Source organism: Adiantum capillus-veneris, chromosome 19 (assembly GCF_014529385.1).
Source record: "Adiantum capillus-veneris isolate H3 chromosome 19, ASM1452938v2, whole genome shotgun sequence".
NCBI lineage: Eukaryota > Viridiplantae > Streptophyta > Polypodiopsida > Polypodiales > Pteridaceae > Adiantum > Adiantum capillus-veneris.
In genome coordinates, this window is record NC_140949.1 from 128,578,403 (window position 1) to 128,589,669 (window position 11,267).

General features: G+C 44.3%; 1 protein-coding gene and 1 long non-coding RNA gene across 3 annotated transcripts in view; one reads left to right on the forward strand and one right to left on the reverse strand.

Moving 5' to 3' along the window:
* Positions 1-1,038, reverse strand: part of LOC147434849 (uncharacterized) — a 71,599-nt gene extending 70,561 nt beyond the window's left edge. The window contains exon 1 of the long non-coding RNA XR_015185255.1: positions 234-1,038. This is a non-coding gene — a long non-coding RNA (uncharacterized LOC147434849). The remainder of the gene's footprint in view (positions 1-233) is intronic.
* A 125-nt stretch (positions 1,039-1,163) lies between these two features.
* On the forward strand, positions 1,164-8,913 carry LOC147434851 (uncharacterized). 2 transcript variants are annotated; one of them, XM_086491251.1, is made up of 2 exons: positions 1,164-1,331; positions 7,308-8,913. In XM_086491251.1, the coding sequence occupies exons 1-2, from the start codon at positions 1,253-1,255 to the stop codon at positions 8,711-8,713; spliced, it is 1,485 nt and encodes a 494-aa protein (XP_086347377.1). In that variant the 5' UTR covers positions 1,164-1,252; the 3' UTR covers positions 8,714-8,913. The 2 variants fall into 2 exon arrangements, with proteins under 2 accessions (XP_086347377.1, XP_086347378.1); XM_086491252.1 differs by lacking the exon at positions 1,164-1,331 and adding an exon at positions 1,358-1,381.
* Positions 8,914-11,267: the final 2,354 nt, after the last annotated feature.

The window sequence follows — 11,267 nt, forward strand, 5'->3', positions numbered from 1 at the left end:
CTACAACAAAACAACATGAGTAGTTAAACTTATGTGTCATGCAATAAGAAAAAGAGAAACAATATAGATCAAATACGCGCGTCACACAGAAGTGCCATACAGCAATTTGGTGGAGAGTCGGCACTACGTCTCCCCAAAAATCATAAGGAACAGAAGCCGTGCCCTTCCCCGTAGACTAGTTGTGTCGACCAAGCAAGCACATAGACATGGAGGTTTAGAAGCAGGTTACAAACCTCGAAGTTTGCTTGTATCTCCGGAATGTACAATGCTATCATATCCTTGCATGACTATCCCCACCTTCATCCCTTCATTTTAATCACGACCATGAAAGTCTGCAAGCTGCACAAAGTAGCCATGATCCATGTCACATGAAACCCTATCTACGTAAACATTGAATGGCTCAATTTTTCTGTGATGGATGTCCCTTTGAAGAGCTATTATATTGATCCCTCCTACTTTGCATCCATCATCATCATCATCTTTACTAGCATATCCATTGTATCTATCCCTACGATCATAATGTTCTCAGTCATCGTGTCAATCGTGTCTACTGTGAGCTCCATCATCATCTCTTTTGTGACTTTTCTCTTATGTTGACTATTGCACTCACTTCTGCTTTCATGTCTACCATCATTATAGCTTCTATGTTATTCCACTCCTTTAAAAATAGTTGACTATTGTGCTCACTTCTGCTTTCATGTTAACCATCATTACAACTTCTATGCTATTCCACTTCTTTAAAAACAGTTCAAATGACTTGGACTGCCTAGAGCGTATGGCCGTGTAACAATAGATGCCGACTTCACTCATATTGACCTCGGTGGCGACGACCATAATGTGCTGAGAATAAGGCAGAGCGAGAGGATATCAAGCTCTTGCTTCACAATGAGAGAGAGAGAGAGAGAGAGAGAGCACGTTCCTGAGAAGGCGTTGAATGATGTGTGAGATGTGCTTCATTTGATCGACCAAAATCAGAGAGAGCCGCTTTCAGCTCACACGAGAGGATTATTTCTAAAAGCGATCCTGTCCACATCGATGCTAAACACCAACCCTTCACAAAGAGTCCGTCCCCCCCCCCCCCCCCCCCCCCAAGGCCAAAAAAGGCCTTAGGCCAACCAAGTAAAAAGCATCGTAGGCTTACCAAGTAAAAAGCATCGTAGGCCTTAGGCCAACCAAGTAAAAAGCATCGTAGGCTTACCAAGTAAAAATTGGCTCGTCCGGCAGTGTGAATTGGCTGCAGCGTGGAAAAGGGATGTCCAGGCGAGGTGTGCGCCAGTCTAAACCAATTGGCAACAAGAAAGGCGAGAAGTGGACCATGGCAACCAGTGGCGGTAAGCCTCCTGCCATTCTACATGCATTGCATGATGCCATTCACGGCAAGGTTTTGCTTCATGCTCTCTCTCTTCACACACGCACACGATCAAATTTCTGATTGGAAGACGGCCAGTCCAGGAAAATTTCTGTGCAAATAGGCCAAGTTATGAATTCATGGACGCATGCTTTCCCGGAGTATGTATTGAGATGTGGCTCTCTTGCATGGCACCCCGCTGAGCCATGGCCTCAGCTATGTGCAAACAATTAGACACCAAGCCTAAGATGCTGTAGACTCATCTATCAACTGCATCATGTGTGTGAGTTAGATTTCTTGACAGGGGGTTTTGAGGTACATAGATTTGTCCAAATGACTTGAAATTTTGCATGCAAGCTTAATAGGGCTAGATGATTCTATACCCAAGAGGGTTTGCCAAAATAAAGCTCCTAAGTGCACTATGTGACTTATAGCGCGATATAAGACATAAGTTGCACACTTTCAGTGATTTTACAACTGTCTTTAGTTCCTTGCCCTCCCCTTAGTCTAAAAAGCTTAAGTATCAAGTTTCACTTCAATTGGAATTTGTTTGACCTCAGTTGGACACTTAGTTCCGTTTCAGATAGCAGGTTTGAACTGACTCTCCACCTTTTATGCATCCAAATGTTCCCAAATTTGATGTGCAACCTTCTTTTTGTTTGTTTAATGCAATGGTAATGCTCAGCTCTCAGTTTGCACCCAACTGGTAGTTTCCTGTCTTATAGCGCGCTATAAGATGAACATAATAGTTTTGGCACAGTTTTTCACTCTGTCTTGCTCCAGGTGTCTTCACAAGGTTATGAAAAGTCCATATGTCAAGTTTCATGCAGATATGATTTTATTTGCTATCCCCTTTTTGGCTTTGAACTATTTTGACATAACACTTGGAGTTTCTTTGTTGGTAACTGTATTTGTTGATTCCCAAATTCTTCAACACTTGATTTTTAAGGTTCAAAGATCATGTAGAAGACTCACTAACAACTCTTAGCACTCAATTGCCTGTCAGGTAGCTTAAAAGACATATAGCGCGCTATAAGTGTTTTTGGCTATCTGGCTCCTGTTTCTTACTTTTATTGGTTGCTGTGAGTTCCCCTGGTCTCCCTGATCCCCAATATGAGTTCAAGTATCAATACCCCTTTCTTTCACTCTTGTTTGGACAGGTTCTCCCTTATGGTTGTTTCAACTCTTTTTGTTTCCGTTTCGTCGCAATTGTCTGCGTTGTTTCAAGCGCTGGATCCAAATCCAAATATATGGTCAATGTGCATCCTCTAGGGATGTGTAGGGTGGGTTTTGCTTTCAAGGCAAGCAAAAAGCCTTGTTGTTTTCCTTTTTTGTTACTTTGCGTTTTTCTTAGCGTTTTTTCCACATGAGCACTTCACAACCTTAACCAAACAACCACAACTCAAAACCAAAACTCTAAACTACAATACCTAACTAATCCTATCTAGTCGCAGACCCTTGGCAAGACGTTGGCTTCCTGGCTATCTACTAGACCTCAGGATATCCTCTCCTGGATCTTCTCTAAAGGTTTCAAGCTCTCTCTAGCCTAAGCTAAAGCAAGCTTCCATCACGCAAGTGTTGTAGGCTTCCTACTTATGGTCTTGTGTCCCCGGCAACGGCGCCAATGTTGCGGGAGCAACTCACACCCGAATAGTACAAAACACACCTCTCAACAAAATGTCAATCGAGGCCACAAGTGACACGGTAGGTGCACGTATACTATCCCGTTAGCTTGTCAGGCTAGGACCAACCCACACATACAGACTTACAAATGGTTCAACTTCTGAACTAATCATAGATCTCTTAACTGCACCAAATGTCCTGCGGATGCCTTATCACTGTCAAACACCTTAAACGAGGTCGTAATTGCACGAAACTCAAGACACACCATCCCCTCACTAGGACAATACTATCCTGAAGTCCTTAAGTCAAAACCCTAACCCTAACCCTCTCAAATACAGTCACGCTATAAGACAGGTCAGAATTCTGGAACTCCGCAAAACCTAACTCTGAAGCTATCTACACGAAGAGAATCTCGCCGTGGTTCTAACAAGTACTTGATCATCGAAAACGGAGTTCTTATGAGGTACTTACGACCGTTTGAAGCTCGTAGCCGGCGGACTCTTTCTGTGCGGTCGCGTGCAATGTTGGCTATAGGTGCGTAGCTCTCGGCGAGGCTACAACGTTGATGTGGTCGGCTCGTCAATCGGATGAGGTAGTGGCGCGTAGCATCAAGATGAAGATACACAAACTCTCACTCTCTCACTCACAACACAGAGTTCTCGCAATCCACTTATCAATTCAAAAGTTATTGTTTACAAATGACCTAAGTGCCTTATATACTAAGGTCACTTGGTTTCTCAAAAGAGATAAAAAATGTAAGGTTAACCTACTCAATATTTACAAGCTGGAAATGCTTTTAGCATCCCGGCTTCCGTAAGATCAAAATGAAAAGGATTACAAGGTTCTCCCATAATTCCAGAACACGTCTTTGATTAAAAGAGAGTTCAAAAGTAGACCAGGCTTATTACAAGAGAAATTGAAGTTACATGTGGCGTAGTTGGCCTAGGCTGCCAACACCAACCAACCTTTCTACGTGGCTGATGCAAGAGCTAGAGAAAATCCAGCAAGATGTAACGTACCACATAGTAGCCAAGAGCACCTGGTTGGCACTACGACCCTGCCAGCAAGAGAAAGCCGCGCTGAGCTCAAATGCAGTAACTTCCTTTGAATAGAGAGGAGGAGAGGAGCAATCTACTGCTCTGGTGTCAAATCCAAGCCAACCTAACAACCAAGATATCGTATAGATGTCCCAGGGGGATCCACCTAAAACCCTCTCTTGTTGACCAGTCTGGCGTGGGAGCACTGCCAACCCCGAAAGCCACTGTCTTCCTCCAGTTGATCAATGCCCCCGACGCACAACAGAACACCTCAAGAGCCTGCTCACACCTATGTAGATTTGCCTCTTGGCCCTCCAAGTACAACCCTGAGTCATCTGCAAACTCTGCATCCAAAAGCTCCTCTTCCTTGGTGGGCAGCTGTAGGCCTCTCAGACCCACCTCCTGTGAAGTCAAATATCTGCTCATTGCCTCAGCGTAGAAAAGAAAGAAGAAGGGGGCAAGAGGACATCCCTGTCGAACCGATCGCGTGAGCAAAAAACGATCCCCTCTTCCCCTTGCCAAAAGCATCTGACTGTGAGCACGTCTGTATAGAGCTGACACCCCCCTGATCCAAGCATCTGAGAACCCCATGCGATGTAGAGTGCCCTCTAAGAAATCCCAATCCACTTTGTCATACGGCTTCTCAAAGTCGAGAAAACGTACGACGAGGTCCTCTCCCTTGAGCTGAGCCAAGGCTGTCGCCTCCCAGAAAGTGAAGATGTTGTCAAGGATGCTATGCTCCTTGACAAAGCCTGTCTATGTCCCATGTATGAGGCTCTCTAGCAGCGGCTGGATTCTCAAACTTAGAGCCTTCGCCAAAATTTTGTAGGCTGAGTTGAGAATGGTGATGGGTCGCCACTGCCTCATCTCGTCCAGTGATCCTCCCTCCTTGGGGATGAGAAAGATCAATCCTTTGCTCAGATTGTCGGGCATCTCACCAGTGTGCAGAATGTACTGATAAGCGCTACACAAATCGTGACCAAGCACCTCCCAGTACTCCAAAAAGAAGCTCGGAGTCAAGCCATCCTCCCCTGGGCAACCGCCACGTGAGCATCATGAATCTCATCCGGCTGGAGGGGTAGCTCAAGCCTATGGCGCATCTCCTCAGTGACCAAACAAGGTATCTGTGTCCACACCTGCTCTCTGCATGCATCTCTGCTCTCTGGCTGAGGCTCAGCTGACAACAACACGCGGTAAAAGTTAATAGCAACTGCACGCATATCCTTCGGCTCAGTAGCCAATGACCCATCGGGCCTCCTCAATTGGCTAGTACTGGTGCGCGCATGTCTAGGGCCCACAGTCTCGAAGAATTCACTAGTAACTCTATCTCCCACCATAGTCCATTGAGCTGTCTGACGATGGTATGCAAAGTCATGGCGCCTCTCCTCCACTGCAATGAGCTCCTGTCGAACCTGCTGCATCTGCTCCTCCATCCAGGGGCTGCCAGGGTGACGCTCTTGCATCCTCTGCAAGGATGCAATGCCCTGACGGAGCTGCCTCTCCTCTCTGGTCGCAGCCAAGCGAGCGGCAACCTCCTGGAGAAGAAACAGCTAATCTCTGTAAGACCCATGGCCACCCTATCAGCTGGGGTGCCCTGCCTGTCCAAGCTCTCTGTCCAAAGCGTCTGAACCTGCTCTCGTAGCTCCGGTAAGATCCTCTCAGGGATGTGCAGTGTGGTACTACCACTTCTCTGTGTGTTTGCCACTGTAAGGATCACTGGCACATGGTCAGAGAAGGCAGTGCCTGCCAGAATGCAAACTGCTCCTCCACTGTCACAAAAGTGGTCACTAGCATAAAAACGGTCGATCCTCGACAGATTCACCTCTCCTACTCTCCTATTTGATTGAGAGAAGGAGAGGTTGTCTGTTGGTGGTATAAATCCTGCATGTTGCCATACATCGGATATCCCCATGGTCATACATAACTTCTCCCAAGCTGCCAACTCAGCTCCATGCACTGTAACATGGCTGCCTCCCATCCTGTCTGAGGGGTCCTCCAACATGTTGAAGGCCCCCCAACACACCACTGCTCTGCGTGAGGCAAGGACCCCACTATCTGTGCCCAAAACTCGGCCCGACCACTCGCATGGTTGGGCGCATAGATGTTAAAGAAGCCCATAAGACAGCCCTGCACCTGCAAGGTCATCCATTGTGCCTTGCCTGGCACTATAATGCCCCTGCCTACAATGGCCAGCTTCCATGAATCCGCAATAGTCATACATACCCCGCCCTAAATGCCCCCTAACCCAAAGCCAGCTGACCAAATAGTCCCAGAGTGGCCCCGCAAAATCTGACCACAACGCCAAATATGGCTATCACATAGATGGTACTCTGCAGCATGAGAATGTCAATCTTGCCTCCCACAAGGCATCTCTGTAACTCCTGTCGTAATCCCACATGGGCTTGGATGGGGAGTAATCCGCATCCGAGTGACCCCGAGAAGGGCCTGTATGCATGTGCTGTACAACCCAAGCCCATGTAGAGCGTGCAATCCATAAAGCAACATCCGCAGACCAAGAGTCCTCATAGGCATATACATAGCTCGAAGTGCTCTGAGTGTTGGGAAAGAGGTAAGCCAGAATATGCCTACATCCCGATGTATCCGGGGGTGTCACACAAAACTTGGCCAGTGGCCAGAGTGTCTGCAACATGTCTGTCACCCCTAGATCCGCTGTATGATGTGAGAACTCAATACCCTGGGCCTGCAACCAATCCAGGACTGCCTGCAGTGTCCGCTCAGTGTGATCCTGGCCCCACACTGGAAAGTAAAAGCCAGCAGCTGCAAGCGACGAGGGGGGGGGGGGGGGCGCTGAGCGGGGCTGAGGGCAGCGAGGAGGGCGGCGTGCAGGGAAGGGGCAGCGATGGCGTGCAAGGAGCAGCAGCAGGGAGCGCCTGGTGGGCTGACAGTGCTGTGAAACAAATCTTTAATTGCACTATGATAGATCAGATGCCTCCACTGTTACCTTGACTGCTGCTTCAGTTCTAGGTATTTGTCTTGACTATCTTTGAGTGTTGTATATTATGATAGCATAGAGTTTAAATTTGTTTGATCGATAGTCCCAAGTGGTTACAACCCAAAATAGCCTTTGAAACCTACAATTTGAATTCAGGTCTGCATGCACTAGATAGTGGCCTCAATAGGCTTGCAAATTCAAGCATGTGTGCACCTAACAATGGCCTTATTATGCTTGCATTGAAGTCTAAATTTGAATTCAGGTCTATATGCCAATTGCCTTTGAAAATGATTGTGTTCTGAGGCTCATATCTCAATATGCTTATGTTTCTGGCATTTCATTTCAGAAAATGATGGTGTTTTGAATTCCAATTCAATTGATCATGGGTCCATGAATGCGGACCAGCTTGCCCATGGCCAGCCAAAGGTTTTTTTTGATGTTGCAGTCCTACATGACGATTCACAGCCAGTACGCAAGTTTGTACTCCTAGAAGAAACTGGCATGGTGGAAGAGCCGTACGTGGCAGAGCGGGCATGCATGGATGACAATTCCACCAATGGAAGCATCCAATTTTGTAGGCTATACGAGGTGTCAGAAAGATCAAAAAGCTTGTTGATACCACCCACGCAGCTGGAGCCAAAGAAAAGCAGCCCTACAAAACCCTTTTTCAACAATCCGTGCTTGGGTGTGGAATCCATCCTCAAGACACTATTTAGAGCACGAGGAAGATCAACCTCAACCAAAGGGGTAAAGGCCTTTACATGCTGGGTTGCATGTCCATCAAGCTCTAACAATGAAGCTCTATCCTTTACAACAGGGCATAGCTTTTGTGAGAATGATATAAACTTAACCTACGATAACCATGGCAATCTCGACTTTGGACAACATAATTTTTCAGAGTTGAGAGGTTGTTTTGGCAAGGCTGTGAACAGATCAGAGTTTGATACTTTCAGCTTTAAGTGTTCGTCGAAGCCATTGGCCATAGTCAAAAGTGACGATGAAGATCTGGCACTGTTTGAAGCCACAGATGTAGCAGTGGATTGTGTGCTACTTCCATGCAGTGCAGGGGTGGAAATGGCTGAAAACAAGAAATTTATGGCAGCATTTTCGTATCCCTGTACTCAGACAAGTATTACCGAGGCTTACGAGGAGCTGATTGAGGGCAAGGCTGACCATGGCATAAAGAAGTTATATGCTCTTCTCAATTTGGAAGATGATGCTCTCTACCAGAAATTGTTTGAAGTCTTCCGAGCATTTCATGATGGGACTTTGCTGTGCTCCCCAGGAGCCCTTGGGATGTTTGATGATGTCAAGTGCTATTACAAGTGTACCACTGGAAAAGGCTCTAGTGGTGGGCCAATAATACCCACTCACTTGCCAGGGTATGTGGTTGGTATCCATGAGGGTGGGGTTGTTGATAAAGATTATAATCAGGCCACCTCTACCGATTCACCTGCCTTTGTCAAGGTGTACTCAGAATTTGTACTACCAAGACTTCCACCTAGAGAGAGTATTTTCTGGACTGGCTGGGACCTTCAACCATTTCTTAGATGGCTAGAGAAGCACCACTTGACGTGGGGAGAGCCAATCAAAGAGTATAACTTGATGGAGAGGATAACAAAGCTGATGCAAGGATGGAGCAGCTGGAGCTTGCTGAACGGAGGAAAGATCGAGGAGGAGGTGAACATGACAGTTGAGACCACACCACCACCAACTTTAAAAGGGCCAATTCCTTGTGTAGGGGCCATGTAGTTTTGATACACCAAAATACGTATATCACCTGGTTTACATTTAGAGTGGAGACAAACTCAGATATAGTTTTTTCACCACCTCTTGTGTAGGTGCCATGTAGTTTTAATACACTGGAATGTATATTTTCCCTGATTTCCTTTCAGGGTGGTGGCATACTGAAAAATAGTTTTTGATAATCATATCAGCCTTCAAAAGTCTGATACATGGTTGCTTCAATCGTGGGTATACTGCGATAAAATTTTGTTTTTGGGAATTTTTTTTCTTACTCTTATCATAGATGCGTGCCTTCATGTATTCAGTATGTCCCTGATTGAGTTGAAGTTAGGCATGTAAGTACATGTAGCTCTAGTGGCTGCCAAATCTATCTCTCCCCCCTCGATTTCATGTACCTTGGTTCTTTCCCCCCTTTCATGTCAAATGGAGGGATAGATTCGACAAAGGAAATGACGGTTCTGAAAGAAAAAAAGAAAAAAGTTAAGTGAACTGTGTCCTTTCCCCCCTTTCATGTCAGATTTAGGGATTCATCTGATTGTAGACAGAAATATCTGTCATGGGCCTGTCAGCACCGATTATTTTTGGTAATTGCTTGCATCTCATAAGGGCAACGGGGATAGCATAGTGGTGTGGTCATCTCATGTTTTGCAAGCATAAGCGCTGTCTGTCTCGTGTGCATGGTTGTGTGTATTCATGAATTTTATTTTTATTTTGTAAAATCTTGTTGGTTTCTCCTTTGCATCTGAATCTAAGACTTAAACTTGAGGACTTAGGGTTGGTTTACTCTACATACAGTGAGTGAATTAGGGCGTCATTGGAGCCGTAGCCAAGTGTTATATAGTGTTTGTGTGAAAAGAGGCTCAATTCCCAGTAGCAAACAAATGCTCAAGTTGCATTTGTCACATGTCACATGTCGTCAAAGTATTCAACGTTGCATTGAAGATGGTAGTGTTTTGCTTCATTCTAGGTTTGCATGTTGTAGAATCTCATTTTAGTCTATAACGTAGATTAGGATCTAAGATTTTGCACTGTTGTTTTGTGTGTCTTGTTGTAAGACTTTGAAACCTAGGAATTACGTCCTTCACACTATCTTATCTTTTATACAAACGCCCTTAAAGCTGAGTTTTTGTTCAAACTTTCCTTCAAATAAATTGTTTCATTTAGTTTGATTTTGCTGTTGTTGAAGTCATATTTAAGTAGTTGTTTTGTTTTATTGATTTTTAAATTTTAGTTTTGCTTCAATTTCCTCGTTCTTTGTGTGTCTTGATCTTGTGTTTTGTCTGAGTCTTTGAGCTCTTATCTCAATACGCAAGCTCAGATTTTTTTGAACTTATGAAGATATATTTAAAGAAAGTTATGTTAACCATTTAAACACCATGACAACTTAAGCTTCTGCCATTACTTGAGAAAGGGATGAATATATAACGGAGATATAAAACTAGTTTTGCTTGGTGGCCCTAGCTATAGAAGGTAGTTGAGAATTTGATCAAATTGAGGACGTTATTAAAAGAGAAATGTTTGTTATAGAGACATTCGTGATCGAAGCAGAACAAGTAGATACAATAAAGTGAAGATGTTGTGGATGCACAATGGGAATATTTTTTTTTCAATTACGAAGCATCAAAATAGCTAACACCAAAGCGAAGCAATGAACTAGATGTGAAATTTTGAGGCTAAGAACGACACCAAAAATGTGAGGTTGAAGTTTTATTGAGCAATACTATACGAAGGAGAGACTTAAGTAGGCAAAAAACTTCCGATAGTAGAAAGGTAACTGTGAATGATGCATACCAAGCAGTACGCAACAAAATTTTACATCTTTCTTGCATTTTTCAAGAACGTGTATTTCTTACAGTGAGGAGGGTGAGCTTGCAAAACGTTATACTGATCAAAGCTGTGCTATTATATCTACTGATGAATGTCTTTTTTAGTATACGTGCTACATGTAAATTGCTACAAACGAAAAGTTCTTTAAAAAAAAAAGTTTTCATCGAATAGTTGGAAGCACAGAATGTTTTTACACATTTTGAAAGTGGATGTCCAGTGTGTTCTGCTTTTCTTCTTTTGTAGCTGTTCGTGACGCCTATGTTCTTGCATCCGTTTTGACGGCACGTGATGGGAGTATAATGTATATCTGATATCCGTTGTCTTTTGCTTGTTAAAATGTTCTGTTCGAGCAGCAACAGGTGGCTCTTGTTGTCGTGTTCTGCGCAATCAGAATGAAGAATAGTGTTAAACAGAGTGATGAAATTGATTGATGATGAAGTATACGTTTGAAAGAGGTGATGAAAAATGAGTAAAGTCATTATAACCTATTGATTGATTGTTGATATTGATGAAGTCAAATGGATCAAAAATTTCAAAGCGTGTTCTGTAGACGTTCTTATCGTGGTGCCATGTGAGCATTTTGTCTGTGATTGATGCTGCTTGATTGTTGCATTGTTTCTTGAAGTTTTTTAAGACCTCGCAAGCATCACTGTTTGTTGTGTCTAATAGGTCTTCGAGTGCAACATCATAGGCGTAGTGGAGCATTTCAAATATGTAGGGCTTTATTGGTGTT